This window comes from Salvelinus namaycush, chromosome 38 (assembly GCF_016432855.1).
Source record: "Salvelinus namaycush isolate Seneca chromosome 38, SaNama_1.0, whole genome shotgun sequence".
Taxonomy (NCBI): Eukaryota; Metazoa; Chordata; class Actinopteri; order Salmoniformes; family Salmonidae; genus Salvelinus; species Salvelinus namaycush.
Genome location: NC_052344.1, coordinates 18612873 through 18640451, shown reverse-complemented (window position 1 = coordinate 18640451; position 27579 = coordinate 18612873). Strand labels below are relative to the sequence as shown.

At 46.7% G+C, this 27579-nt stretch overlaps 2 protein-coding genes across 3 annotated transcripts in view; one reads left to right on the top strand and one right to left on the bottom strand.

Moving 5' to 3' along the window:
* Positions 1 to 738: 738 nt before the first annotated feature.
* On the bottom strand, positions 739 to 12106 carry LOC120032024 (vezatin-like). 2 transcript variants are annotated; one of them, XM_038977936.1, is made up of 12 exons: positions 12009 to 12106; positions 9991 to 10128; positions 7156 to 7245; positions 6848 to 7032; positions 6421 to 6705; positions 5804 to 5962; positions 5379 to 5526; positions 4778 to 5127; positions 3883 to 4076; positions 3345 to 3445; positions 2995 to 3202; positions 739 to 2883 (listed from the first exon to the last, which is right to left on the bottom strand). In XM_038977936.1, the coding sequence occupies exons 1-12, from the start codon at positions 12042 to 12044 to the stop codon at positions 2336 to 2338; spliced, it is 2442 nt and encodes an 813-aa protein (XP_038833864.1). In that variant the 5' UTR covers positions 12045 to 12106; the 3' UTR covers positions 739 to 2335. The 2 variants fall into 2 exon arrangements, with proteins under 2 accessions (XP_038833864.1, XP_038833865.1); XM_038977937.1 differs by lacking the exon at positions 9991 to 10128 and having other exon boundaries at positions 12009 to 12097.
* Positions 12107 to 12264: 158 nt separating this feature from the next.
* LOC120031880 (FYVE, RhoGEF and PH domain-containing protein 6-like) overlaps positions 12265 to 27579 on the top strand; it is a 26334-nt gene continuing 11019 nt past the window's right edge. Inside the window, exons 1-5 of the mRNA XM_038977686.1 lie at positions 12265 to 12563; positions 16717 to 19018; positions 21506 to 21623; positions 24259 to 24326; positions 24464 to 24494. Coding sequence (XP_038833614.1) covers positions 12554 to 12563; positions 16717 to 19018; positions 21506 to 21623; positions 24259 to 24326; positions 24464 to 24494 — 2529 coding nt within the window. The 5' untranslated portion in view covers positions 12265 to 12553. The remainder of the gene's footprint in view (positions 12564 to 16716; positions 19019 to 21505; positions 21624 to 24258; positions 24327 to 24463; positions 24495 to 27579) is intronic.

Below are 27579 nucleotides of genomic sequence, written 5' to 3'. Positions count from 1 at the left end.
ACTAATTGTATAGGAAGTTAACCTGGGACTATTCACAACAGCTAAATGCATTTAAATGTGTGAGAGACGTGTGTGTGTGTGTGTGTGTCTACGCGCTGGGTCTACATGTGGTACAGGGATCACCAGCTGTTCTAGGTCAGACATATTTGGGACTCCACAAAAGGTCAGGTAACCCTCACACTACGCTGACTTTAACCCCATTCCCCCTGGGGTTAGGGTCAGTCTCAGGCAGCTGAGAGAGACAGGGAGAAAGAAAGAGACCGATATAAAAAGAGAGACACAATCAGCTCCAGAATAGCATTTTATTTTACAAATGAAATGTAGGAGGGACAGAACTCACTTCAGGAAGGGGACATATGGGGGAGGGCTGGAAGGCAAGACAAGGCAGACACGGTGAGGGGATGGGTGGGGGGGCAGACACCCTCGGACAAACACAAGCGTAATCATCAATAAGCACATGCTGTCCTTCGATCATCACTCTAATGAATTGTAATCAATGATAGTAGCATTCCAGGACACTCCGTAATAACTGTCCCAAACTCAATCCCCAAATCAATAGTTGGATCACATTCTAGTGAGCATTATGGAAACACAGATGCTGAGACTAGGGATAGAGAATTTATTTGTATTTTTTTTTTTTTTTTTTTATGTAACCTTTAATTAGGCAAGTCAGTTAACAAATTCTTATTCACAATGACTGCTTACCGGGGAACAGTGGGTTAACTTCTTCAGGGGCAGAACAGATTTTTTACCTCGTCAGCTCAGGGATTCGATCCAGCAACCTTTCGGTTACTGGCCCAACGCTCTAACCACTAGGCTACCTGCCGCCCCAGATACAGTGGTACAATCTCCTTGGAAACATTTACAGATGTACACAAGACAGAACCAAAATGTTCTGACACAGCAGACCATTCAGATCAGAGATACATGTAGTAGATGGGGAGTTACAGATACCCGCAGAACAGATTTCATAGTAGGTGCGGTAGGGGTGGCATGAGGTAGTACAACACTTTACCTCAATAATCACCCAGTTGTCATCCCCTCATGGCCTCTTCATTGGGGCATCATTGATCCTGTATCCTGCATCAGATGAGCACTGACGAAGACCATTGGGAAAATAAACTGTGAATGTGTTTGGTTCATTAGTGGATGGGGATGAATTTCATTTCACAGCAATCCACTGCCTTGTAAAAATATTTCCAAATCTGGTAGGCTAGTCCATTTTACAAGGTCAACTATGTCCACCCTTCTCTCTGACGTCTCCGTCTGCTCATTGGTTGCTGTGGGTTGAGTGACAGGTGTTTTAGCCAACACATCTTTGCAGTTATAGGGCCATTCCTAGTGAGGCGGGGAGTGTGTAGAAGTGCAGACTCAGAGAGGCAGACCAGAAATAAAACAGTGGTAATAAAATAGCTTTGCTCTGCTGTCTTTGAAATGTACCTCTCCTTCCCCTTTTACAGCGTGGTGTGTGTGTGTGTGTGTGTGCAGTAACGTGTGTGTGTGTGTGTGTGTGTGTGTGTGTGTGTGTGCAGTAACATCTGTGTGTGTGTGTGTGTGTGTGTGTGCAGTAACATCTGTGTGTGAGTGTATAGTAACGTCTTACATTCAGCCCTCGGTCAGTGATTCAGTACCTGAGCATTCTGCCCTGGGCTGTGGGCTGCCGTGCACACGTTCAACAGAGCAACCACACATCAGACTCTGCCTGTCAATACAGGAGTCATATAGAGAGTGATTTGGTCAAATGTATAATAATAATTTAGCTAATTAGGCTTTTTTACTCAGACATCAATATGCTAAACTGTTAGGCAATGTTGACATACCACGGAAAGGTACTGGTCAATAGTTAGAGAAAATGGAATTGATGCTATAACCAAGTCTCTCTGCCTCCAATAGCTACAGGGGATCCTTAGGGTTAAACTGAAGACCTTGTGACGGTGAGGTCAGAGTTTGTCTTGTGGTTCTGGTACCTGAGTAGGACAGGAGAGCGGCCACAGGGGGATTGTGGGTAAAGTATGGACACATGGGTGGAGGAGTGTAACAGAAAGTGGTGTAGTGCTCTTCTTAAAACTCACTAAGATGTCACATACACACAATGCTCTCTCACCCAATCACGCACGCACGCACGCACGCACGCACGCACGCACGCACGCACGCACGCACGCACGCACGCACGCACACACACACAGATGAAGACATGACAGAGAGCCATGGATCCAAGGAAACGGACAGCCGCAGTAAATAACCCAGGAGTGGGTTCAGACATAAATAAAGGAACCCTGGCTGTCTGTGCATAACTGTTCTGTTCAAAGCTCCGTAAAGCAGGAGGGTTTAGACTCTAGTTCTTCTCACATGTCTGTCCATCAGACTGAGAACGCGTCTCTCCCTCATCCTCTTCTCCGCTGTCTCCAAACGTCTGCTCCTCCATGTTGGCGAAAGTGTGCGAACGTGCCGCCACCTGGGCGGCGAGGGCGGAATTAAAGCTGAGCGCCGCCGAGCCGTGTAGTTCCGTCAGCCTCTCCATCACCGTGATGGCGGGGATCCGGGGCTGCAATAGAAGGTCGGGCCCGTTTAATCCTGCCCCCTGGTCAGGCAGCCCGTCATATTGGTAGAGCTGCGCCCCGCCCGGGACTGAACCTTCACCCTCCTCCCCCTTTTCCTCCGCCTCACCACAGCAGAACTCTTTAAGTGCTTTTTCCTCTGCCTCTGTGAGGGGGCGCTCGTCCCTGACCCAGTCTTCCTCCTCGTCGTTCAGCCTTTCCGATAGGTTGTTTCCCTCAACAACACCTGGTTTGGCCACGCCCACAAGGGTCAGAGTGTCCAATGGGTCGGAGGGCGTCTGAGATTCTATAGAAGTTTCCGCGGAAACTATAGGTATCACCGCCGCTAGGAGACAAAATAAACACATCATTAAATGACACACATGAAATGAGAGAGACAGAGAACTAAAGGAGCAGCAGAGGCAGAGAGGTGCATTGTGGGTAGGCGGAGCGAGACCTTGGTCGTTGAAGAGCAGCTGTTTCCACTTCCTCCTCTCGCCCTCGGACGCCCGCTGGCCCAGCACGGCTTTGAGCTCCGATAGGACGCGCCGAGACTCCTCCCTCTCCCGCCGGTGGCGCGCTTGTTCCTCGGGAGACAGCATGTCAACCACCGACCCCGCACACCCGTTCTCATCCTCAGAGTCCGACACGTACGCTTCCAGCTCCTGGCCAATCAGAGGGCAGGAAAGACCCATTACACAAAGACATACACTACAGGCACCTAGTTGTTTGTTTGTGTGTGTGTGTGTGTGTGTGTGTGTGTGTGTGTGTGTGTGTAGATCCACAGTGAGTGGTGAGGTTCAGTACCTGCTCCTCAGGCACGGGGTCCCTGTCCAGGATGAGGGTGTAGGTTGGGGCAGGGGTGCATGGCACAGGAGGGAGACACTGCTTTGGACCATCAGGAGTTCCTGAAAGAGAAAGGATGGAGAGAACGTATTACACACACACACACTCAAATGGAGACACACCACTCTACGCAATTATCCGTTTGTTTAAACTGTGTATCAGATCTCGAGTCAGTCAACCTGCTCCCTGCTCACAAAGAGTAGACCTCTAAAACGTGCTGAAACAGTCTGTGGTGAAACTAGGCCATTGTTCCCTCCCTCCCTTCCCTGCGAGGTCTGGGTCTTATCCTATATTTGAAGGAGCCACTTCATCACTGACTCTGAATAGTCTCTGGGCTGGGCAGGGGGGAGTACTGACTAAAAATAACCCTTCCACTATAACCATGGAAACCTGGGGGGGGGGGGTCCAGTATTCAGACCCAATATCAGGGCCTGTCACCTCTCAACCGGTCAGCTGCGTTAACTACCTAAGCCTAATAAAGGTAGTGTGTGTTCTTCACCTGGGCAGGTGTTAGCTCTCCTCAGCATGCGCTCCACTTGGCCCACGGTGTCCTCCCAGCATCCGGCGCTGGCCTGCATGTGGGGCTGCAGGTGGCCGAGACGCTCCTGGAGGTCCTGGTAGCCCTCCACAGTCACCTCCACCGCCTCCTTAGTCACCATCAGCTTCTCCAGGTCATCCTCCAGGATAATCATCCTAGTGGGGGGAAGGGGAGGTGAGATGAGGGTTTGGGGAGGAGGGGTGAGGAGAGGATGGGAGAGGAGGATGTGGCGAGTGGGGTAAGGAAAGGGGGCTAAAGGCGTCCGCATGCTTCCCAGCCGAAAATGTTCGGACGAGTTTGTGCATATATTATGACCACATTTTGTGATGCTTTAGTTAGTATTGGACTTCAGCACACAACATTTTTTCTCAAGGCAAGCCAAAGTCAGTAGCCAAAGTCTACGCCCCTTCGTAAGAGATTGGTCAACAGTAGGGATTCTTCGATACAGTTTCTGTATTCATTCATGGACATTTTTTCATTGAGAAATACTGCACCAAACATCTTAGTTAGATGTAAAATTGTGTGACTAAGATCTCCTCTGCAAAAACGACAAAATTAATGACAGATTTCTTGAGTTATCTTACATTAATTTAGACTATTTGAGGAAGTGTATACTGGCTACGGCATCTCAAAATGTACAAACAATACTATTGCCGCTTTTTTCACGTTTTTCAAGAGAAGGTCCTTTAAGGGAGTATGCAAGCACTCTCGTTCATTTCACCTAGCCGAGTTCGGCTATGCACCAGCCGAACTGAAGAATACTGACGCCTGTAGACTGAGGGGTGAGGAGGGTATGGAGTAAGAAGTGTTAGGGTTAGGAGGGCGAGGGTTGAGTAAGGGGTTAGATTTGACTCACTCGTTGAGCAGGGCCCTGAGATGCAGCTGCAGGCTGCGTACAGACGTGTGCAGTGTGTTGAGCTCTCTGCATTTCTGTTGAGCGCGCCCCACCCTGTCCGAGCCCTGCGTCCGGTGCTGCGTCTCAAAGTACCGGTGGAACTCGTAGCTACGCTGCAGGTCGCCTAGGCAACCGGCCAGGGCACCGTGGAAAGGCTGTGTCACCGTGGCAACAGAGCGGTGTATGGGCGGAGGAGGGGTTCTACCTTTGACCCAGCCTTCCCTGGGCTCCTCCAGTCGTCGTGGTGACAGCAGCAGGGCCAATCGGCGGAAACATTCTGAGCTCTGCCCCACCCACAACTGGAACAGCACCTGGAGGACGGAAAGCCCACAGGGACAAACAGAGAAGCTAACATCCTCACTCTGACAATGCCCCTCATTTCACCTATTGACCTGCATCTAAATTATCTCTTCCTTCTATCTTTCTCATCATGTTTCTCTTCTACTCTTTCTTCCACTATCTATATAAAAGCAAGTTCTCCATCCCAAATCTAACCCAATCTCATCTCACCTTCTTTCTTTCTCTCTCCCTCCCTCTCGTGGTTCAGGTAGGTGGGTCTTACCTTGAGGGCAGGGAGGCTGTAGTCATCGGTGAGCTCCTGTGCCTCCTCGTCAGTCAGGTGCTCTGTCCCCAGGCCCATCCCCAGCTCCTTCAGAGGCACCGCAGACACGTAGTTGGTCACATTGTCGATCTCAGAGTTCAGGGGGTACGTGGGTACGAGTTAAGGAGCCCATCAGCTCACAGATTGACACTCATATACTAAATGACGCGCCAATTGGTCAAACAGAATATATCCTCTAACACACATTCACTCAAGTGTAACACCAAATGGTTACTGGTAGAAATCAATCTTTAGTGCTTGCATTGTTTAATTCCTGCATAAGTTGAGTCTGGCAATATCCCCTCTCAATTTGAAAATATTCTCTCTCTCTCTCTCTCCTCTCTCTCTCTCCTCTCTCTCTCTCTGTGTGTGTGTGTGAAGGATATGCTTTGAGCATGTGGCAGGTGGCTCGGCGGGAGGCTCTGAAGGCCGAGCGGAGCGCCCGGTACACCGCCTTCCGCAGGCCAATCAGCTGCTGCCCCCGTGGCCCCACCCCCAGCCCCGCCCTACTAAAGGAGCTGGCCGCACTCACCCTGTCGAGCAGACTTGACAAGTGAAATGTGATACAACTGTACAGACGTCCCAGAAAGGCAGGGAAGCACACGCAACACGACATGCTAACATGCTAATTACACATGTATGACTGAGACACAACAGGACAGGCTAACACGCTAACAACATATGACACGGTTATGACAAAATGCTATCACAAAACAAACAAAGACGATAACAGGAACGGGCTGTGGGACAGGCAAGGAAAGGTAAAAAGTGGGCCCTTCAGGTAATGATAAACTAAGATAATAATAGATACTAGCCTAAGTGCTAACCTTATAGTTGGGTAGATGAAAGTGCTAGTGGGTGAAAGTGGACAGTAACGTTAAGAACAGAGTATGTGACTCACAGCAGGGTTAGCATGCACACTTACAATATGAGTAGGAAGGTGAGGATGCACACTCTCACTATGGATGAAGTAGATAGATAGTAGATCAAATGGCCCACTTACAGGGTGAACCCTCGAGAGATGACCTCTGTCTCCTGTAGTAGTCTCAGGGACTTGCGGGCCAGGCTGGTCAGAGCCTTAGTGTCCAGCGCCATGGTCTGCAGCTCGGAGGCCTGGGCGTGTGCTGCCCTCTGCATCCTCCCCTGTCTCCACAGCCCCGCCCCTCGCAACCCCACCCAGCCCATGACTGCAGCACACCACGGGATCACAGCCAGAGACCAGGCCCCGGCAGAGAGAGAGGACAGGCCTAGTAACACTGCAGCCAGGCCCACCAGCACTGCTACGTCCCTGAGAGAGAAGAGAAAAGAGAAAGAGAGAGAAAGAAAGAGAAAACCAAGACAGAAAGAGATGGAATGTTAGTGTCTGCTGTGTGTACATGTAGATATTTATATGTGTGTGACTATGTTAGGATCTGTGTTTGGGGGCGTACCACTGCGAGGGTGAGGCGAGGAGGCGTGGGCAGGGCAGGGAGTTGTCTCTTCTGGGTGCGCCAGAGGGCGAGGCGCCCAGGGTGAGCAGGCTGGGGTCTAACAGCTCGATCAGCTCCACATCCTCCTGGAGCAACACATCCTGGTCCAGGATACACTGCACCGCGTACTGGCCAAACACACAGTCCTATAGGGAGGGCGAGAGAGGGATGGAGGGAGGGAGAGGACACAGAGAGAAAGAATATAAGAACATGTGTCTTTGAGATTAAGTCACTTAAAGTTCTATGGTTAGTCCCATGGTGACCCTTACCAGTTGCTGCTCCAGCATATGGGCAGAGGCAGCCTGGTGGAACGGGCTCCGCCTCCACAAGGCATCAGCCAATCTACATAGACGTCCTCCCTGCCAATAACACAGAGGAGGATGGGTCAGGTGGGGAAGAGACTGGAGCTAATAAGGGGAACAGAGTAATCAACCGGGCATAATTCTGCAAATGAATAAGTCACACATCCTTCATACGAACAGCAGACGACACAGCCTACTACATCTGTGAAAGCAAACTGGGGAATGAACTCTGGCCATCAACCACAAATAATGCTCATAACAGACACACACACACACACACACACACACACACACACACAGAGGCCACATTCCTAAGAAACATTTTCTTCATTCCAGGGCATATCCCAGGAAACAGGCTCTTTAAGACACCAACAATGGGTGACTGATTGTGTGTGTGTGGACTCCCCCCCCCCCCAACACACTCCTACACACACAAACACCCTCCATTCCCTAGTTGATAGTCTGCCAGGCTCCAATAGGAGATTCACTGTAAACAAACAAAGTAAACAGAATTATATTCTAATCACTAGCAAACGAACAGAGTAATTATAAGCATTCCAACTAAATTGTACAATTTGATATGCTGCTATTAACCAAATAATTCTCCAAAATGTCTATATTAGAAATCCTGATCCCCTTCATTTAGCCATAATAGTGTGAAGAGTGAGTGAATTAAAATAACTACAGCGAGTGACACAATCTAATGAGAATAGCTTATTTTCCTCCCAGTATTTTCTATCCCTTGGGAAAGTTGCAGTACTATCCCATACAGTCATTGGTACTATCAGTATCAGACAACATCACCACTAAGGAGGCATATTTCAGTGCCAAATGGCAGCCTATTCCCTTTATATAGTGTGCTATTTTTGACCCAGGCCTGTAGGGATTCAGCGTTCCAGCCCGGCTACAGTTGCTCATGAATAAGTTTCCACTCGGTAAAGGTCTAGGATCAGCTCACCCTCTCCCAATCCTAACCTTAACCATTAGTGTGGAAAATGCTAAACTGAACCAAGATCAGCGTCTACGGGTAACTTCACCCTTACTATTGATCCAGACTGGCCCGGGTGTGTTTTCTACCCTGACTTTCTGTTATTGAGAGTTTGGGACGCAGTGCGTTATTAGTGCGTTATTGGTCAGCAGGCTGCAGGGCTATTGATTATGGGTCTGAGCCGCAGGACTGGGCGTTCACGCTACACTGACCAACCACAGCAGGAACAGAACATGGCATCTAAACCACCCCCCAGAGAAAGGGTAGTGTGTGTTAGTCGTGAAGGGGGAGGCCCATGTAGGCGTTTTCATTCTCTACTACTCATTCATCTCAATCTAATATCCCCCATCCAAACATTAAGGCAGGAGACAGAGACGGGCCACACAGAAAAACACACACACAGCGGAATGCAAACACAGTGACACAAACAACCAACACATCACTAGGAAGTACAGTTCATTTCCTGGTCCTGTCTTGCTCCTGCTCTTTAGTATTCCGCTGGCGTCATCCAGAGGAACATTCCCGAGTCTTTGTGCTCCCCGTCTGCCATGTGAGAGAATGGAAAAAAATACTCTGCAAAGACGTGTGAGTGTGAGAGAGACTCAGAGAGAGAGAGAGAGAGAGAAAGGGTAGAGGGAATGAAAGAGGAAGAGAGACTGTGACATTATGTATGTGTTCTAAATCTTGAAGCCATATTGCCATAAAACAATCCTCAACGCTTGATCTTCTCTCCATCTCACTCTCTTATGACTCCAGGATTTGAAGGAGGAGACTAGGCAGGCTGGCAGTGAAGTTTTTTATTACCAATAATCTTCAACTGACCTCGTCCTGCCTTCTCTCTCTTCAGTTAGCTGTCTCGTCGTGACTTATGTGACATGACACATGCAAAAAGGCAATATATATATTCCCATTGGTAGAGTCAGAAGGAAATTGTGGCACAAAGAACCTTAATTCAGATGGCACACTGACAGATTACCATATTTCTCCCTCTCTCTCCTTACTAACCTCATTTGATGTCATACAATGCTCTGGTCTAGTGTGACATTTAGTTCTGTAAAATAACATCAATGTGCCCCACGTGCCATCAAACATTTTGGAAATCCTATTTAATTCACAAATGTGGATGATTTTCAGGCCAAGTGTGTGCTAAACAGGACCAATGTGTGCTAAACAGGCCCAGTGTGTGCTAAACAGGAGCAGATAACCAGTGTTGGCCTCTGACTGTCTGGAAATCAAATATACACCAGGCAATCGTCCATGTTAACAGGCACGCACACACACACACCTCTATCTGGGCTACAGGAAGTTGGACAAGGAATAACCATATCTTTGCCATTAAGCCATAGGAATCCCCATCCAGTTGACTACTTGAAAATTGTGTATGATGGCAATGCCCAATAACAACGTCCATGTTTAAACGGGTTATATCCATGATGAGTCCTCTATGAGAATAATTCCCAAACGCTCCTCCGAATAACAGGCTCTCGGAGAGGAAGCATGACGCGGACGGACGGAAAGTTCTTGGAGGAGGCTAATGTGACATAATTTCCTGTCCCTCACGGGAAAAAATACAGAAACAGGAAAAGGAATGCACTCAGAGTCATGTGACCACATTTCAGGCCAGAACCCTGAAACATGAATGCATACTGTACAGCAGCAGAGTATTATTAGCAAAGAGCTATGATTGTGCATATGTATATTACAGTACATATCACACAAGCCACTCACACCACAGATGCATACATATTTTATCTTTATTTAACTAGGCAAGTCAGTTAAGAACAAATTCGTATTTTCAATGAAGGCCCACTCACTGTGGGTTTGGACAAGCTGTCCTGGAGGGAGGTTGTCGTCCCCTCTCCTCCTCCACACTCGTCCTCCTGAGACACTGTGGGACATGCCTCAAAGTCTGTGTGTCCTAGATCATGCAGGTAGTGGAAGAGCGGAGAGTTCTGGAAAAAGAGAGAGAGGGGAGTGTGTAGAGAGATAGAGAGAGAGAGAGAGAGAGAGAGAGAGAGAGAGGGGGAAGAGGGTGAAAGGGCAGAAGGAGGATGGGGGAGGAGAGATTTAGACAAATATCCGCTTTTTGTTCCTGCTCTTCCCAATTCTCTGTTACAGATTTCCCAATATACAGGAAGCTATTCTTAGAAGTGTCATAACCCAGCCGGCACTGCAAGTGGAAGGAAAAGCATCCCTGATCTGCAGTAGCATTACGTTCCAATTACCGTCGGGAATCATACGCTCATTCTCCATCTTCTCTCCCATTCAACTTGCCATTCCATACAGATTTCAGTCACGCTCTTTCACACTTGACTTCTATACATAAACACAGAGACCTTGATGCTGCGGGCACAACAGCCACTCAGATGACAAGCTCGAAAAGGAAATAATCTATTCTCTCTGCTCAAGTCTTGGTCACCATGGGCAACTAATTGTATTACTGTGTGCAGCTGCTTGTTTTTTATTGATTCACTAGGGTCTTGGGAAACATGGAACGAGTTAGCTAAGGGCTAAACTTCTGCTGAGCAAAGATATGTTAATGTTAAAAGCCTAGTAGAGAACACCCTATGTATGTGCACTACCCATCCCTAAACCTCCCCCTGGCCCTAAGCATCTTGCGTCCATTACTCCAATCCAGCGATGGAATTAAGTGTAACGGATGTGAAATGGCTAGCTAGTTAGCGGGTACGCGCTAATAGCGTTTACACTAGAAGTAGTGTTGTAGGCAACACTAGAAGTAGTGTTGCTAGAAGTAGTGTTGCGCCTTGCTCTGCAAGGGCCGCGGCTTTTGTGGAGCGATGGGTAACGACGCTTCGTGGGTGCCAGTTGTTGATGTGTGCAGAGGGTCCCTGGTTCGCGCCCGTGTCGGGGCGAGGGGACGGTTTAAAAGTTATACTGTTACATAAGCACAAACATAATAATCTAAAATCCTTGCATAAAAGAGTGTTCTACATGATTAAGTGTTAAAGCTCAGCTTAAAGTGAGACTGGAAGTGTGTGTGTTCACAGCAAATCACTGTCCTGCATCACAGGTCAGACTCCCACCTCAATCTCCCTACAATTGAGATGTGCAGCAGCAAAGTGGGCCTTTGATTCTCTACCTCTCCTCTGTTTGCCCCTAGGACAACGTACTGGCACTTGGCACTGGCATAACAACAATTTGCCCACAATTAAGAAAAAAAGAACCTACATTATGCTCCAATTTGACCAAGGAGACACCTGACCCAATTTCCAACCAGCTGCCCGACGCTCCTCACCCGAAGGAAGAGAGAAAACAAAACATCTCCGTACTTCTACATCTGGAGAGCAAGCCATTTGCATACCTTGATAGATCCACCTATAATACGTTATCATGATTACACACCCCGATCCAAGCATGACATGGTGGGCTAAAGTTACTCACTTGCATGATCGGACGGTATCGACTGCGCACATGTTGACACATCAGGCTGTCAGATGTTTCGAATTGCTAACGTTATTCCCTTCCTACGTCGCATAAAGCACGGATCAGACACACACTCTCCACGCCAGCTATGATGATGAAACAGCACACTGCCCCATGATAAGAAAAGCTACTTAGCAGGCAGGACAATTTAGCTCGGATTTATGTCTTAGCTACGCATAACAACAGGGGTAGCTAAACGCCAATGGGTAAACGTTGCTCATGGCCATTCTAATAAGCTAGCTAACATTAGCGAGCCAGCTACTCTGACAGTCTGGTCAACCACGCCAATTTCATCACGCAGAATGAATCAGAAAACCTATACAAACTCGGGCTTGACACACTACACTACGCGTTAACGGAACATATGCGCCTGAATAAAAACACAAACCTCAAATACCACGTCTTCATCAAACTCCTCAGTCATTGCTCTCCGCCATCGATATCCAACCGTTACGCATTCTGGGATTGTAGTCGTTTGTAAACGTCAAGAAGTGAACATTTGAAGCAGTTACTAGCAGTTTGCTAGTCCCTGTTAGCCGCGCAAAACAAACTCCTCGGCAAAACAACACTTCCCACAATCCAAATCGCCCAACGCTTCCCGGAGAACCTCCGTGTTCGAGCAGTAGAGACGGGATCCTCCAGTGGTCACGCCGGACAATGCAACGTCCTCAGCCGGGAGCAAGGGAAGGAAACAGCGCCGTGGCCGAAACACGAAACTCCAGAAAACTGGAAAAAGGGGGTCTAGAGGAAAAAGTTTATTCACGTTTCAGTCGGTGATATAAGCGACATTTTGTTTCTTTTTTATGTTGTTTACCTGGTGTTCTTTGAGACTGACTGACAATGGCGCCTGAAAAAGAAAATCCACGAAATTCCGTGCCATCCCATTGAAAGCAAGTTTACTCATGGAGTAAGGAAAGGAGCAAGTCGGGAGTCATGAGCACAGGTTTGTTTCCTGGATGGCTAAGTAGTTGCATTTTGTCGACAAAGCAGTTTATTTGAGTGCGTTTGCAGTTAAGCGTTTTACCAAGCAAATCCATAAAAGCAAAAACGTTTAAGTTTTGCAGAAACATAGCCCAGCTTTTCCCAGGTTATTACATTGTAATTACTGTTTTTCATAATGATAACGTTACCTCTCCGAAGGCGTAGTGGCAAAGATGAGCAGTTTCCACCCGCTCCTGATTTAGATTCCCGAGGTTATTACATTGTAATGCCTGTTTTTCATAATGATAACGTTACCTCTCCGAAGGCGTAGTAGTGGCAAAGATGAACAGTTTTCACCCGCTCATGATTTAGGGAGAACAGTCATTCTGGTTAGAATACTCCAACAAAAGTACATGCAACACAATTGATGCATCAGCCAAATGTGAAGAGAGAACGAGCGTGTATGAGAGGGCAGATACATTCAGCTCCTTTGTGTAACATTTGTCCTCCTGTTTTGATGCAGTCAGATGCGCAATGGATTTTTTTTGTGTTACTTTCAAACATGGTTATGTAACCTAAAGCAGCGATTGTCAACCACTAAACCGACTAATTTTCAATCCGTCCGTTGAGGCAAAGGGGATTTGGCACTGAAGTTTACAGATTTTTTCCATGAGTAAGTTAGCTAGAGGGTCATTCAGGCTTCATCCACATCCGCTCCGTGAATTCGCTTCTCGTGGTATCGCACTCGCCCGGCCAGTCAGTAGTCCTGATCCAGCACAGTTGAGCAGAAAACGAGGCCATATCCCTTTGGGCATCTCATTATGGATAGTATATAGGACGCACATCTTTCACAACACACACACACACACAGCCAACTTCAAAACCAGTCAGTGCCATGAAATCGTTGAGGTCATACTCAGCAAAAGATTCGAAAACATTTTGAACCAGAGTGAACAGACTAGGACAAGGAGGACGCATGCAGCAAGGTGACACGGGATTCTACTTGGGTTGGTGCCATTGAAGCTGAGAACACAAGCCAGAACTCCAGTCAACACAACGGTTCTCTCACAATTCACGAAATGTAATCCATATAATTGTTGACATATATTTGACATTTGTATCTTAAAGCATAATTGAGAAAAAATGAATTGAAGTTGGAATATTTGTGACTTTTGATCCTTACCCAAAATATTTTTTCACCCTTATCCTTTAAGACTGTAGGTGCAACTTAGCAAAAGTTGGTGTCATTTGAAGCTTTACGGCTTGCTCTGTAATATTAGTAGTCTTTTGATTTCAATAACACATTTCTTACATACAGTACCAGTCCAAAGTCTGGACATACCTACTCATTCCAGGGTCTTTCTTTATTTTAACTATTTTCTACATTGTGCGAATAATAGTGAAGACATCAAAACTATGAAATAACACATGGAATCATGTAGTAACCAAAAAAGTGTTAAACAAATCTAAATATATTTTATATTTGAGATTCTTCAAAGTAGCTACCCTTTGCCTTGATGACAGCTTTGCACACTCTTGGCATTCTCTCAACCAGCTTCATGAGGTAGTTACCTGGAGTGCATTTCAATTAACAGGTGTGCCTTGTTAAAAGTTCATTTGTGAAATTTCTATCCTTCTTAATGCGTTTGAGCCAATCAGTTGTGTTGTGACAAGGTAGGGGGGTGGTATACAGAAGATATCCCTATTTGGTAGAAGACCAAGTCCATATTATGGCAAGAACAGCTCAAATAAGCAAAGAGAAAAAACAGTCCGTCATTACTTTGGTTAGACAGGTCAATCCGGAGAATTTCAAGAACTTTGAAAGTTTCTTCAAGTGCAGTCGCAAAACTATCAACCGCTATGATGAAACTGGATCTCATGAGGACCGCCACAGGAAATGAGGATGCAGAGTTACCTCTGCTGCAGAGGATAAGTTCATAAGAGTTAACTGCACCTCAGATTGCAGACCAAATAAATGTTTCACAGAGTTCAAGTAACAGACACATCTCAACATCAACCGTTCAGAGCTGACAGAGTGAATCAGGCCTTCATGGTCGAATTGCTGCAAAGAAACCACTACTAAAGGACACCGATAAGAAGAAGAGACTTGCTTGTGCCAAGAAACACGTGCAAATTAACATTAGACCGGTGGAAATTGGTCCTTTGGTCCAAATTTGAGATTTTTGGTTCCGACCGCCATGTTTTGTGAGACGCCGAGTAGGTGAACGGATGATCTCCGCATGTGTGGTTCCCACCGTGAAGCATGGAGGAGGAGGTGTGATGGTGTTAGGGTTCTTTGCTGGTGACACTGTCAGTGATTCATTTAGAATTCAAGGCACACTTAACAAGCATGGTTACCACAGTATTCTGCAGTGATATGCCATCCCATCTGGTTTGCGCTTAGTGGGACTATCATTTGTTTTTCAACAGGACAATGACCCGAAACACACATCCTGGCTGTATAAAAGCTATTTGACCAAGGAGAGTGATGGAGTGCTACAATCACCCGACTTCAACCCAATTGAGATGGTTTGGGATGAGTTGGACCGCAGAGTGAAGAAAAAGCAGCCAACAAGTGCTCAGCATCTGTGGGAACTCCTTCAAGACTGTTGGAATAACATTCCTCATGAAGCTGGTTGAGAGAATGCCAAGAGTGTGCAAAGCTGTCATCAAGGCAAAGGGTAGCTACTTTGAAGAATCTCAAATATAAAATATATTTTGATTTGTTTAAGACTTTTTGGTTACTACATGATTCCATATGTGTTATTTCATAGTTTTGATGTCTTCACTATTATTCTACATTGTAGAAAATGGTTAAAATAAAGAACAACCTTTGAATGAGAAGGTGTGTCCAAACTTTTGACTGGTACTGTACATTTATAAATATAGAAAAATGAAACATGAATTTAGAAAATATGCATTTTTTGATTTGGATAATTTTTCAATTTATTGTTGAACAGAATATGCTCTACCTGCATATCAAAGTTCCAGAATAGGACCTCTGCTACTTTTAGAATTATGATCCAATTTGTAAGTATTACCAACAGAGTGAATGTGACAATGGATTCAAAATGGTCACCCTCTGTGATTTGCTGGATGTGCAATGATACAAGTAAAGGGAGGGCTGTAATTGGTTACATTGCCTACTATGCCAATTTCTCTGTATAAAATGGGCCATAAGTATAAAACTAGCAGAGAATATTATGTTCAACAATATATTGAAAAATGTGCCAAATCAAACATTTTATATTTTCAATATTAATGTTTATATTTTGCAATATTCATAAATGTATGTAAGAAATGTGTTCTTAAAATCAAAATACTATTCATGTCACAGAGCAAGCTGTAAAGCTTCATATGACACCAACTTTTACTTTGTAGCACCTACAGATGAAACACTATGGCGTCTTAAAGGAGGCCTGGGTAAGGCCAAAATGTCTTCAATTAATTATCTATCTATTATGTTTTAAGATAAAAATGGCAAATATATGTCAATAAAACTTTGAGTGTCTCATATTCAATGAAGAGGTCTGTATTCATAATCCAGTTATCCATTTAGTGCAGGCTCAGCCTGCCATGGGTGTGTTTGGTGCCCGCTTAGAGACACATTCACACAGTAATTGCATTACCATCAAAGTGTTTTATTTGTGATGTCGCTTAGGTTATAGTTCGTTTTTTTTTTTGATTGTTCAGCTTTTCTCTACAGACAGAACACAGTGAACCATTACAGTTGACTGTTTTGGTCAGGCTCATGATTGGATATATGAGTACAGAAATCATTTGGTTCTTTCATTCCTTCACTTTCTGCCCACTTGCGCCCAACCTTACTTAGTGAGCTAAAAATCCCATTGACCTCTAGGGGTTGATTCTCTGACCCTTGCCCTGCCCTCTCTTACCCCCACCAGCTGTCTGTGCTGCTGCTGGCTGGTTGGTATGTGTCGATGAGGTGATGGGGGGGTTCAAGGGATATCCAGGGCAGTGCATGCATTACAGCAGGGCAGTGGAATGCATTCTTTTTTGCTTTTTGCCTCCAGTTTGTGCCTTTAAACAGCCATAAAGGTTAAAGGGTCAATTCTTTCTTTGCCTCCTGTGACGTGTGTGTTTTCAGCAGCCCCCCTCCCCATCATTGTCTAATGTCTACTCCTCTCTCTTCCTCCTCCTCTAATTCTCTACAGGTGTGAAGAAGCCGCCAGTGGCTCCCAAACCCAAACTCGCTCCCTTGGTGAAGCTCTCGCCTCCTCCCATCGCCCCCAAACCTGATCTTCTCCTCTCCCAGCCTTCCCAATCCTCCCCCCTTCTTACCCAACCCTCCCCTGCCGTGCTAAAGAGAGCCAAACCTGCTGTGGCGCCCAAACCATGCCTCTCCAAACCCTCCGCCCCAGCAGCCCCGGCTTCTCCCCCACCCCCCAGACCCAGAGTACCCCAAATCCCTTCCCAGGAGTGCCGGGGGGCTGGGGACGACAGCCTCTCCTTCCTCAACTCCAGAAACGGGATCCTGTCGCAGCCCATCCTGCGCGACTCGGACTACATCATTCCTACGTGCTCCTGTGGACTCCAGGACTGCTCCCAATGCAAACGACTAGGGAATGGGAACGTTACAGAGGTCGGGAGCGATACGCTCGGCTCCTGGCCAAACGGGAATGCCACGGAAAGCACTGGAACGCTGGTAGCCAATCGGCCGGGTAAAACAGAGAACGGAGACAGTGAGAAGAGCGGAGGAGTGACCAACACCCTCCATCTCAGGCTCAAGGACAAACCCCAGAGAGAGGAGGGGCAGAGGGATGGAGAGAGGAGCAGGGATGAGGAGAAGCTGCAGGGGAACAAAGAGGAGAGGCAGAGGAACCAGAAAGGACAGGAGGGTCAGAAGTATCAGACTGGGTCAGGGGACCAGTCATGTAATGTTCTTGAGGTGGCAGAGACACTTACACAGACTGAGACCAATGCTTCTAATGCAGAACAGACATACACTGACAGCTGTAATATATTCTGCAAGGAGAGCGACACAACTCCCCTCATCCTCCCACTGGAAGTCTCCCCCATTCGCACCCCCCCACAGACAGTCCCCCCCACCCGCATCCCCTCTCAGACTGTTCCACTCACCCGCAGCCCCCCACATATTTTACCCCCCATCCAGATGGACAGTGAGCCTGACAGCACCCCCTCCCACGCAGACAGTAGTACACAGTGTTCCAGAATACCCAGGTTACCCACTGACCTCACAGTCCCTGCCGCCCCCAGTAAGCCCCTGCCCGTGCCGCTGCCACGCAAGCCCCGTAAGCTAGCCCTGGTAAGGCAGGACGGCCTGGAGGCCAGCACCCATGAGGGGGAGACAAAGAACCGCACACAGGGGGGAGAGGTTGGGGAGACTGAGGGGATTGGGGGGAGATGTCTCACCTCAGAGAAGGAAGAACACACCCAGGGAGTGTATGACAGTCCCTCACCCTCCCAGGACCCTGAAGTTGAAGAGGAGCCTCACCCGGTGCCTCCACCTAGACAGAAGTCCCTCTCCCCCCGCCTCCACAGAGCCATCCACTGTCCCCTCAACCGAAACACCTCCCACTCTCTGGACTTGCTCTCTCAGCCTGAGCTTAACACACTGACCTCAGAGAGAAGAGGAGGAGGGGATGAAGAGGAGGAGAAGGAAGAGGAAGTTGAGGACGGGTACGGAGACTTTGAGCGCTACCCCATCACCCGGAGCCTGCCCAAACAGATCAAGCTCAGCTGCCGCCCGCCCCCCGTCGGTATGACAATGAAGGCCAGCTCGGCGGAAGACGGGGGGTCACCCAGGGCCCCGCCCAGGAAGCCCCAGAGACACAGCCTGCCAGCGGGTGCCCCCCCGTCCATCACCCCCCCTCCACCTCCTCCGCACCACGCCAACACCCCCATGAGGGAGCTGCCTGCCACCCCACAGGAGAAACCAGCCTGGCGCTTCCCAAGGCCCTTCTTCAGCAGGCAGAGCTCCTCCAGACACAGCAGCGGCAGCAGCAGCAGCAGCCGAGGGGCCCCCCAGGGGAAAGCAGCTCTTCTGGGGGGGAAACAGAGGGCCCAGTCCTTCTCCTCGGCTGACCTGCTGGCCCGCGCCGACGGCACCAAGAGGAGCCTTTCCTTCCGGAAGCTTCTGGAGCTGCGGTTGTCTGTCAGGATGTTGCCACGGTTACTGGCCAGAAGCGGCCAGTCTCTGGATTGTACCAGCGTGGAGCCGGGCGGGGGGGACGGGACGGTGGACCTGTCCGACGACAGTGCGAGGGTGTCTGGCAGGGATGGAGAGGGGTCGGTAGAGTATGAGAACGTTCCTCTGTATGAGGAGATACCGGAGTACATGAACCTGCCTTTCCTCAGCGCACGGCTGGGCTGGCCACTTACACACAGTCTGGACCCAAGCACACACAGACACAGTGACTCAGACGTCTATGAGGTGCAGGATCCATACGAGAGCCACTGCGACTATAAGCGACCCCATTCCATTGACTATGAGAGGTACAGCATGTGTGTCACAGTGTGTTTGTTCGTGCGTGTGTGTGGTGTGTGTGTGCGACTGTGTGTGTGAGTGTGAATTCTTTCTTCCTCTGTCTACACACACAAAGGGTCTGGGTCAGGTTTCAACGGAGTGTGTGTGTCATTTTGTTGTCTGATTGCATAGTGCCTCTCGTGTGTCATGGGCGACTTAGGTTTCAACGAATCCAGAGTTACAGAGCTGATCATAATCCTTTGATCATTAATTGCCTACAGTAAATAACTCGATTATTACATCATGCTACTTATTGTTACCGTAGTGTTAATGTACCACGACAGTCATAGATGTGTCACTTTTAATGAGCTTTAATGCTTCATGAATCCGATATTCAGGAAAGAGAGACTCGAGCAATTTACAGTAAATGTTTTGATTTTGAGCCTAGAACAATGCCAAGGGTGTGTGTACTGTGTTTAGTGGTTTCTATTTGTGTGTGTGTGTGTGTGTGTGTGTGTGTGTGTGTGTGTGTGTGTGTGTGTGTGTGTGTGTGTGTGTGTCACAGTGAGACCGAAAGTATTTTAGTATTTAGGCCATGTTTTTAGCCCAGGTTGTGCTTGTGTGAGAGTTAGTTTTCACTTTGCAGTCTTGGTCCCACTTTGGTGCTAAACTATGCATTTACATGGTGGTAAGACCATGTCAGGTACAATGTAACTACATTGTGTGTACTATACCCATTATTACATAGTACTTACAATGTAGACCAACATGCTGTGTTTGTGTGAGAGTTAGCATTAGCAGGCTGTGCTTTTACGAGTGTGAGAGTTAGCATTAGCATGCTGTGCTTGTACGAGTGTGAGAGTTAGCTTCAGTGTTAACCATCCAGGCTGTGAATAGAGCATTGATGCGCAACAGGTTGGGCTGTTTTCCTGTGGGTTATTTTCAGTGGCCAGGGCAGGAAATGTCTGAAAATCGCAGAAACGCCACACTGCACTCTGAACAGGGAAAACAAACCTCCAGCAACCACCAGCCTCTCTCCTCCCTCCCTCCCACTCTCTGGCTCTCGCTTTCTCATCTCTTCCTGTCCCTCTCCCATATCTCTCCCGTTCCCTCTCTCTCTCCCATCTCTCTTTCAGTTTCTCACTCTCTCTCCTATTCCCAGTAAACTGCTTTTCGATTGACTCGACGTAATTTAATATTTTTCTACTGTATTGGACGCGAAAATATTTGCGTGTGTGGATGGGTGAATGGACTGGACACGGTCCTTGCTAACAAGAGTCAGGCCTTCCAACTCACTGTAATCACATCCTCATTCAAGTGTTCTTGTGTGTGTGTGTGTTTACCTCATATATCAAAAGGCAGTTGTGTGGGTGCAGTTGTGTGTGTGCAGTGCATGTGCGTGCTCAGACCAGTATTTTGCTAAGCCACTCTGGGGCCATGAGATAAAGGCGGTCAGTCAGATTACAGGACAGGTATAAAGAAGGGCAGGTGAAGGGGAATATTAGACTCCGAGTTCAGCAGTAAAGAGCAGTATGCAACAGTTCCACATATATCTAGCTGCCCAGATCTGGTACTCCAGTTGGATAATATTAGTGTGTATCGTTCACTGTGTGATTTTATGTGTTTCATCGTTTGAAAGATGCTTGCATTTGTGCATGCTTGTGTGTGTGTGTGCGTGCGTGCGTGCATGCATGTGTGTATGTGTATGCCGTTGTGGTTATTTGAAAGAGTGTGTATGTGTGTCGTGAATCTGTAGTGTTTCCCAAGCATCTGAGCCTGTTCAGTTTATGTAACTAGCCTCAGGCAGTAAACAAGAGGCACTCTGTGCCTGACCCAGTGTGCAGGAAGGCCTGTCTATGGAGTGAGAGAGGAAGAGAAAGAGAGAGTGAAAGAATGGGAGGAAAGAGAGAAAGATGGGGGGTAGGGAAGAGAAACAGGGTATAGAGGGAAGAAGGAGAGACAAGAGGAGAGGGAAAGAGGGGTAACTGAGAGACAGGGAAGGGGACAGACAAAGTAGTCAAAATAAAGAGAGTGACAGTATCTTATGAGTCCTCCAGATTAGAAAGTAGACAGTACTTTGGGTTTGTTTGGTTCAAAATCCAGCTGTGATAATATCTCCTGGAAAGGCTGTGAAGCCAAGATGAAAACATTAGTGGCACAAACACATGTTGCTACTTGTGCCACTCAGCAGACAGACCTGTATCAGCTGACTGAAGAGCAGGCTGGTGCCCTGCTGCCAGCAGAGTCTTCATGGAGTCTTCATGGCAACTATGTTTACCTGAGGACAGCTGTGGACAAAGTATTGACATCCGTGTTTCAGGCTGGTGATCATCTGAGTCCCATGGCTATAGAGACATCGTGCCATTTACTGTTCCCATAAAATGTTCAAAAGGTCATTCAGAAGTGTGTGTACGTGGTATGCTTGCATGGATATACTGTATGTGTAAGTGCACACACACTCTGGCTGATAACCATGAGGATAATGCGGAGACCGGGACTTCCTGTTTTGTCTGCAGGGGCTGGCATGGATTGGACGATGCTCACTCTGAGGAGGAAGTCCACAGCTCTGACGAGGATGACAACAGCTCCACCTCCAGCAAGGAGCACCTGGAGCTGTCAGAAGAAGACAGACAGGTAGCTATCTTTAATACACACACACATCCTTATGTGGTTGTTATTAACTGGTGATGGTCAATCTGCACAATCTGCAACACTGGCTCAGGAGGACACGCTCGTACCCACACACACCCAGATAGACAGTGGATGTGGCGGCCTTGTCAATAAGGTTACGGTAGGGCTCTTTAGATGTGTTTGCTCTGGTAGGTCCTATGGCCATGCAGTGAGGCGTGAGTGATAACAGAGGGGATGTTACTGAGCCAGAGTAATGACAGTGATGACTGGTGGTATAACAGGAAGGATATTGGCAGGCATAACACGAGTGATAACGACACCACAGGGCACAGGGCTCTATGAAGGAAAGAAAGGCAGGCGGGGGATATCACACTGTGCCTGCGTGTGATGAAGCTGTCATTCTGTCTCTTGGGTCAGACATAGAGGGTTTAGGGGGCAGGAATAACTCTGAAACTCCTGTCTGACCCTATGCATGATACTCTAAAACAGCGTTTCTTAAAGTATGGAGTCGCGTACCTGTTAATTGTGGGTCGCGACGTAAATTTATAATTATTGCATTCATTACTGGAATTGATTTGGCCAAGTGCAACTGCGCTCTCTGCTCAGTTTGGCAGCTGCGCGAGTGGGAGAGGTAAAGGGGATGCCCGTGTTCTTCGCGGTTTACCGGATCTTTTTTCTGCAGTTTTCTTGTAGATAATTCCGCGACCCACAGGCTGCAGCGCTGTGGTTCAAACCACTGACTTGCTATTCCCACTCGCCATCATGAAATGGACTCATGCTAGCCACAAGTTCTGACTGAGCTCAATCGTCATGAAACGCATATACAGCGATGACTTTGTCTCTTTCATACAAACTTTGAGAATTAACGAGGAGCGCCCACAGTGTGTTTTGTGTGGGGAAGTGTTTAGTAATGAGTCTCTCAAAACCCACAAACTAATAAAATGACACGTCCTGACCAAACATCCAGGCACAACATGACGGTAAACCCAGGGAGTTATTTCAGAACAGGGCAGAATGCTTCAGGAAACAGTGCTTCGACAGTGGAAAAGTAAGTCAACTAACAAGGCATTGTTGTCATTTAATAACAGGTGATAATAAGCAGAAATAAGGGAGTACTATCTCTCATAGTAACGTTAGTATATGTGAGTTTATCTTTCAAACAATCCCCTGGCCTTGTAACGTTAACCAGCTAATAGCTAACGTTAGCCAAAGCCTGCTAACTAGTTACTGATAGTGCAACCCTAAGAAACAGTACAGATTAAGATGAAAAATTCAGGCCGACTGTACATTTTACTGTAGACATTATTGTTGAAAACAAGTATAGGTTGGAACTGTTGCTGTTACAAGTAAGACTTTTTATTCTGAACTGGAATAAACTGTTTGAAGAAATATTATTTTTGGGGCAAACACTCACAGTTCTGCGTTGCTCATCTGCAGCAGGAAGCAGTCTCCTGCCTGACTGAGAAAGCAGTAGATGTTCTGGTCCAGTTTGGCACTACATACCTATGCAAGTCAGGGTTCTCAAGTACAGAAACAGTGTCAATGCTGAGCATGACTTCAGTGTTGCACTGTCAAAAACTGAGCCCGGAATAGACCTGCTTGTTGAAAACCTCAACCAGCCGCACACCTCTCATTAGGACTGTGTGTATGTGTGTGTTTTCTGGTCAACATCTGTGTGATGTGATCAATCAGTTTATTCCAGTTCAGAATAAAAAATATGCATTTTAACAGCAGCAGTTCCAACCTAGACTTTCTATCAACAATAATTTATACAGTAAGATGTATAGTAGGCCTGATCATTTTTTTATCTGTACTGTTACTTAGGGTTGCACGATCAAAAAGCCTGTGTGTGTGTGTTCTGTTATACATCTATGTGATGTGATCAATCCGTTTATTCCAGTTCAGAATTAAATGATTTATTGTATTTTAACCACAACAGTTCCAACCTAGACAGATATGTAAGAGTGTTTTTAATGGTGGAAAATAAACATGAAAAGATTTATGGGTATTTCATTGTTATTTGTTTTTGTCTATATTGCTTTTTTTTTTAGGCATAAGGGCAATGAAATGTACCGATATTTACGTATAGTTGCATATTTTCCTAAGCTTAGGTCCCAGGCTGAAAAAGTTTAAGAACCCCTGCTCTAAAAGCCTGTGTCTGTAACAGACAAAAACACGAGCACACACACACACAATTAGGAGCAGGAGGCCCCTTCAGTCACGCAAGGGCAAGGCCACTGTCCAAATTAAGACCGCCTCATTTTCACCCCAGACCACTCACTCTCAGACTGAAAGGGGGAGAGAGAGTGTGGGAGGGAGAGTGCAGAGGGCAGAGAAGATAGCTGAAGTGGATAGAGAGTAGCGAGGGAAAGAGACGTGTGAAACGGCACTTCTGCTTTCGGACATAATCTCTGTTGAGTGTCTGTTTAGAAACAGCAAATGGGCAGATTATTGTGCCTATGCATACTAGAGCAGTACAGTCAGATGGTGGGCTGCAGTGACCTTGTAAGTGGAAGTATGTCTGTACCGTTTAGAATATGGCTAGCTAGCTTTTTACACTACATGGACTGAATGCTGTGCTTTTCTCTGTCTGTCTGTCTGTCTGTCTGTCTGTCTGTCTGTCTGTCTGTCGTTCCAGCAGGAGGATGAGGTGAAGAGGAAAAAGGTGGTGCATATCGCCCAGGAGATCATGAGCTCTGAGAAAGTGTGAGTACCTGAGACACACACACATCCAATCAATGACTTTATCATGAGAATATACCACAGAATCTTTCCTTTTTTTTAGCGGTGGGTGTCTTTTTTTGTCATATATAATGATTTACACGCATCTCCTCTCCCTCCAGGTTTGTGGATGTCCTGAAGCTTCTTCACATAGTAAGTATCAGTTAAGCCGCGGGGCTTTTGATGAGCACCATATCTGTGTGTTATCTGTGTGTTCAATGGTGTTACTCAGCAAGCCTTCGACTAGCTGAGCTGTGTTGCCTTTCTCCCCCTGAGGCAGCAGTACTCAGCAGTGGAGTTGTCTCTGGTAGAACTGTTGTTGTTGTTGTTCCTGTTACACTTAGCAGGATCAGTGATAAACACTGAGACTCACATTTTCTAAATCATAAAGGAAGCTAAGGAGTCAAGTATGTGTTGTTAGTTTCAACTTTCAAGTGGTGGCTTTATAGAGTGGAAACATAGGCTAGAGTTGTTTCATTATATTTAACTACCGGCTAGCTAGCTCACTGCTCCTGCCTGGTGGGTGGAATACCGTCCCTGCTCTGTGCCTGTTGGGGTGAAAAGTGGAGTAGGTAACCGTGACGACAGAGCTGGGTGCTTTGATGTTGGTCTCAGGGGGAGGTGACAGGTGTGTGTGGGATCTCTGATGAGTGTTGTTAACTCGCGGTTGTGGTGATTACTGTACTGGTCTGGTCTACTGGGCAGTGCTGGGCTGTGTCAGGCTAAGGTGGTCAACTGTATCAGCCAGGTCAAGCTGTCCTTGGCTCTTAAAAAGGATTTGATTTTGCAGCAGAAGATAGACTGTGTGTTGGATTTCAATATTTTATTTATTTAAAGGAAAAATGCTTTAATCCAGCCTCTATTTGTCTCTCATAGCCTAGTCTCTAAAATCTCTCTAAACCCACAATTTGTCTTAGATGGCCGCAGGGTCGACATTAGATTTCCTCTTGGGAGTGGCTTTCAGACTGGCCGAAAGGGGAATTGCAGGTACACACACACACAGGGTCAAGTGTCCCCCTGTCTCTCTGCCTTAAACAGGACCCACTATGGGATTAATTTTGAATATGGGGCTGGGCATGAGAGAGACGGAGAGAGAAAGAGGGGGGAGAGGGAGACTTAAAGAGGTCAAATCACATTCTCCAGTCTCCATGGCTGCCCCTGGCCACAGAACAGCTGCTTCCTGCAGTGAGTGAGTGGGTGGAAGACCCCCAGACATAGAAATGCCTCGGCTAATCCTGTGTGTGTGTGTGTGTGTGTGTCTGCTGTGTTTATTTTGGTTTCACACTTAAGTCCTCCCTTATACCCGATAGGATGGTTCTCATTTGATATGTTGTGTACAATAATGTGTTGCATTATATTTTGACTTAACTTTTGACATGTTTTCTAGGGATACAGTTGAAGTCGGAAGTTTACATACACCTTAGCCAAATACATTTAAACTCTGTTTTTCACAATTCCTGACATTTAATGCAAGTAAAAATTCCCTGTCTTAGGTCAGTTAGGATCACCACTTTATTTTAAGAATGTGAAATGTCAGAATAATAGTAGAGAGAATGATTTGTTTCAGCTTTTATTTCTTTCATCACATTCTCCAGTGGGTCAGAAGTTTACATACACTCAATTAGTACTTGGTAGCATTGCCTTTAAATTGTTTAACTTGGGTCAAACGTTTCAGGTAGCCTTCCACAAGCTTCCCACAATAAGTTGGGTGAATTTTGTCCCATTCCTCCCGACAGACCTGGTGTAACTGAGTCAGGTTTGTAGGCCTCCTTGATCGCACACGCTTTTTCAGTTCCGCCCACAAATTTTCTATATGATTGACGTCAGGGCTTTGTGATGGCCACTCCAATACCTTGACTTTCAGTCCTGACTGATGTCTTGAGATGTTGCTTCAATATATCCACATAATTTTCCTACCTCATGATGCCATCCAGTTTGTGAAGTGCACCAGTCCCTCCTGCTGCAAAGCACCCCCACAACATGATGCTGCCACCCCCATGCTTCACGGTTGAGATGGTGATCTTCGGCTTGCAAGCCTCCCCCTTTTTCCTCCCAACATAACGATGGTCAGTATGGCCAAAAAGTTATATTTTTGTTTCATCAGACCAGAGGACATTTCTCAAAAAAGTACAATCTTTGTCCCCATGTGCAGTTGCAAACCGTAGTCTGGCTTTTTTATTGCGGTTTTGGAGCAGTGGCTTCTACCTTGCTGAGCAGCCTGTCAGGTTATGTCAATATAGGACTCGTTTTACTGTGGATATAGATACTTTTGTACCGGTTTCCTCCAGAATCTTCACAAGGTCCTTTGCTGTTGTTCTGGGTTTGATTTGCACTTTTCGCACTAAAGTATGTTCATCTCTAGGAGACAGAACACGTCTCCTTCCTGAGCGGTATGATGGCTGCGTGGTTCCATGGTGTTTATACTTGCATACTATTGTTTGTACAGATGACCGTGGTACCTTCAGGCGTTTGGAAATTGCTCCCTTAGGATGAACCAGACTTGTGGAGGTCTACAATTTTTTTTCTGAGGTCTTGGCTGATTTCTTTTGATTTTCCCATGATGTAAAGCAAAAAGGCACTGAGTTTGAAGGTAGACCTTGAAATACATCCACAGGTACAATTCCAATTGACTCAAATTATGTCAATTAGCCTATCAGAAGCTTCTAAAGCCATGACATCATTTTCTGGAATTTTCCAAGCTGTTTAAAGGCACAGTCAACTTAGTGTATGTAAACTTCTGACCCACTGGAATTGTGATGCAGTGAATTATAAGTGAAATAATCTGTCTGTAAACAATTGTTGGAAAAATTACTTGTCATGCACAAAGTAGATGTCCTAACCGACTTGACAAAACTATAGTTTGTTAACAAGAAATGTGTGGAGTGGTTGAAAAACGAGTTTTAATGACTCCAACCTAACTGTATGTAAACTTCCGACTTCAACTGTACATGTTTCGGTCCTTCACACTGCAGCTGTGTGTGTTTTATTGTGGGTGTGGGGCTGTGGTTGTGTGACAGTGTTCACCAGGACATTGGGACCCTGCCCTGGTTGTCTCACCACTTCCTTCCACCTGGATGTGTGTGTTGGCTCACTGGGCAGTGTGTGAGTGCTGACTCAGTTGTGTGTGTGTATGATGCGGAGGGACGCATGTTTATAAGGTGATAACCAGGTGTTCCTGTGCTGTACTGTGTAACGTCTCTCCACCCTGCAGCTTTCTGTGTGTGTGTTAATTATTCTC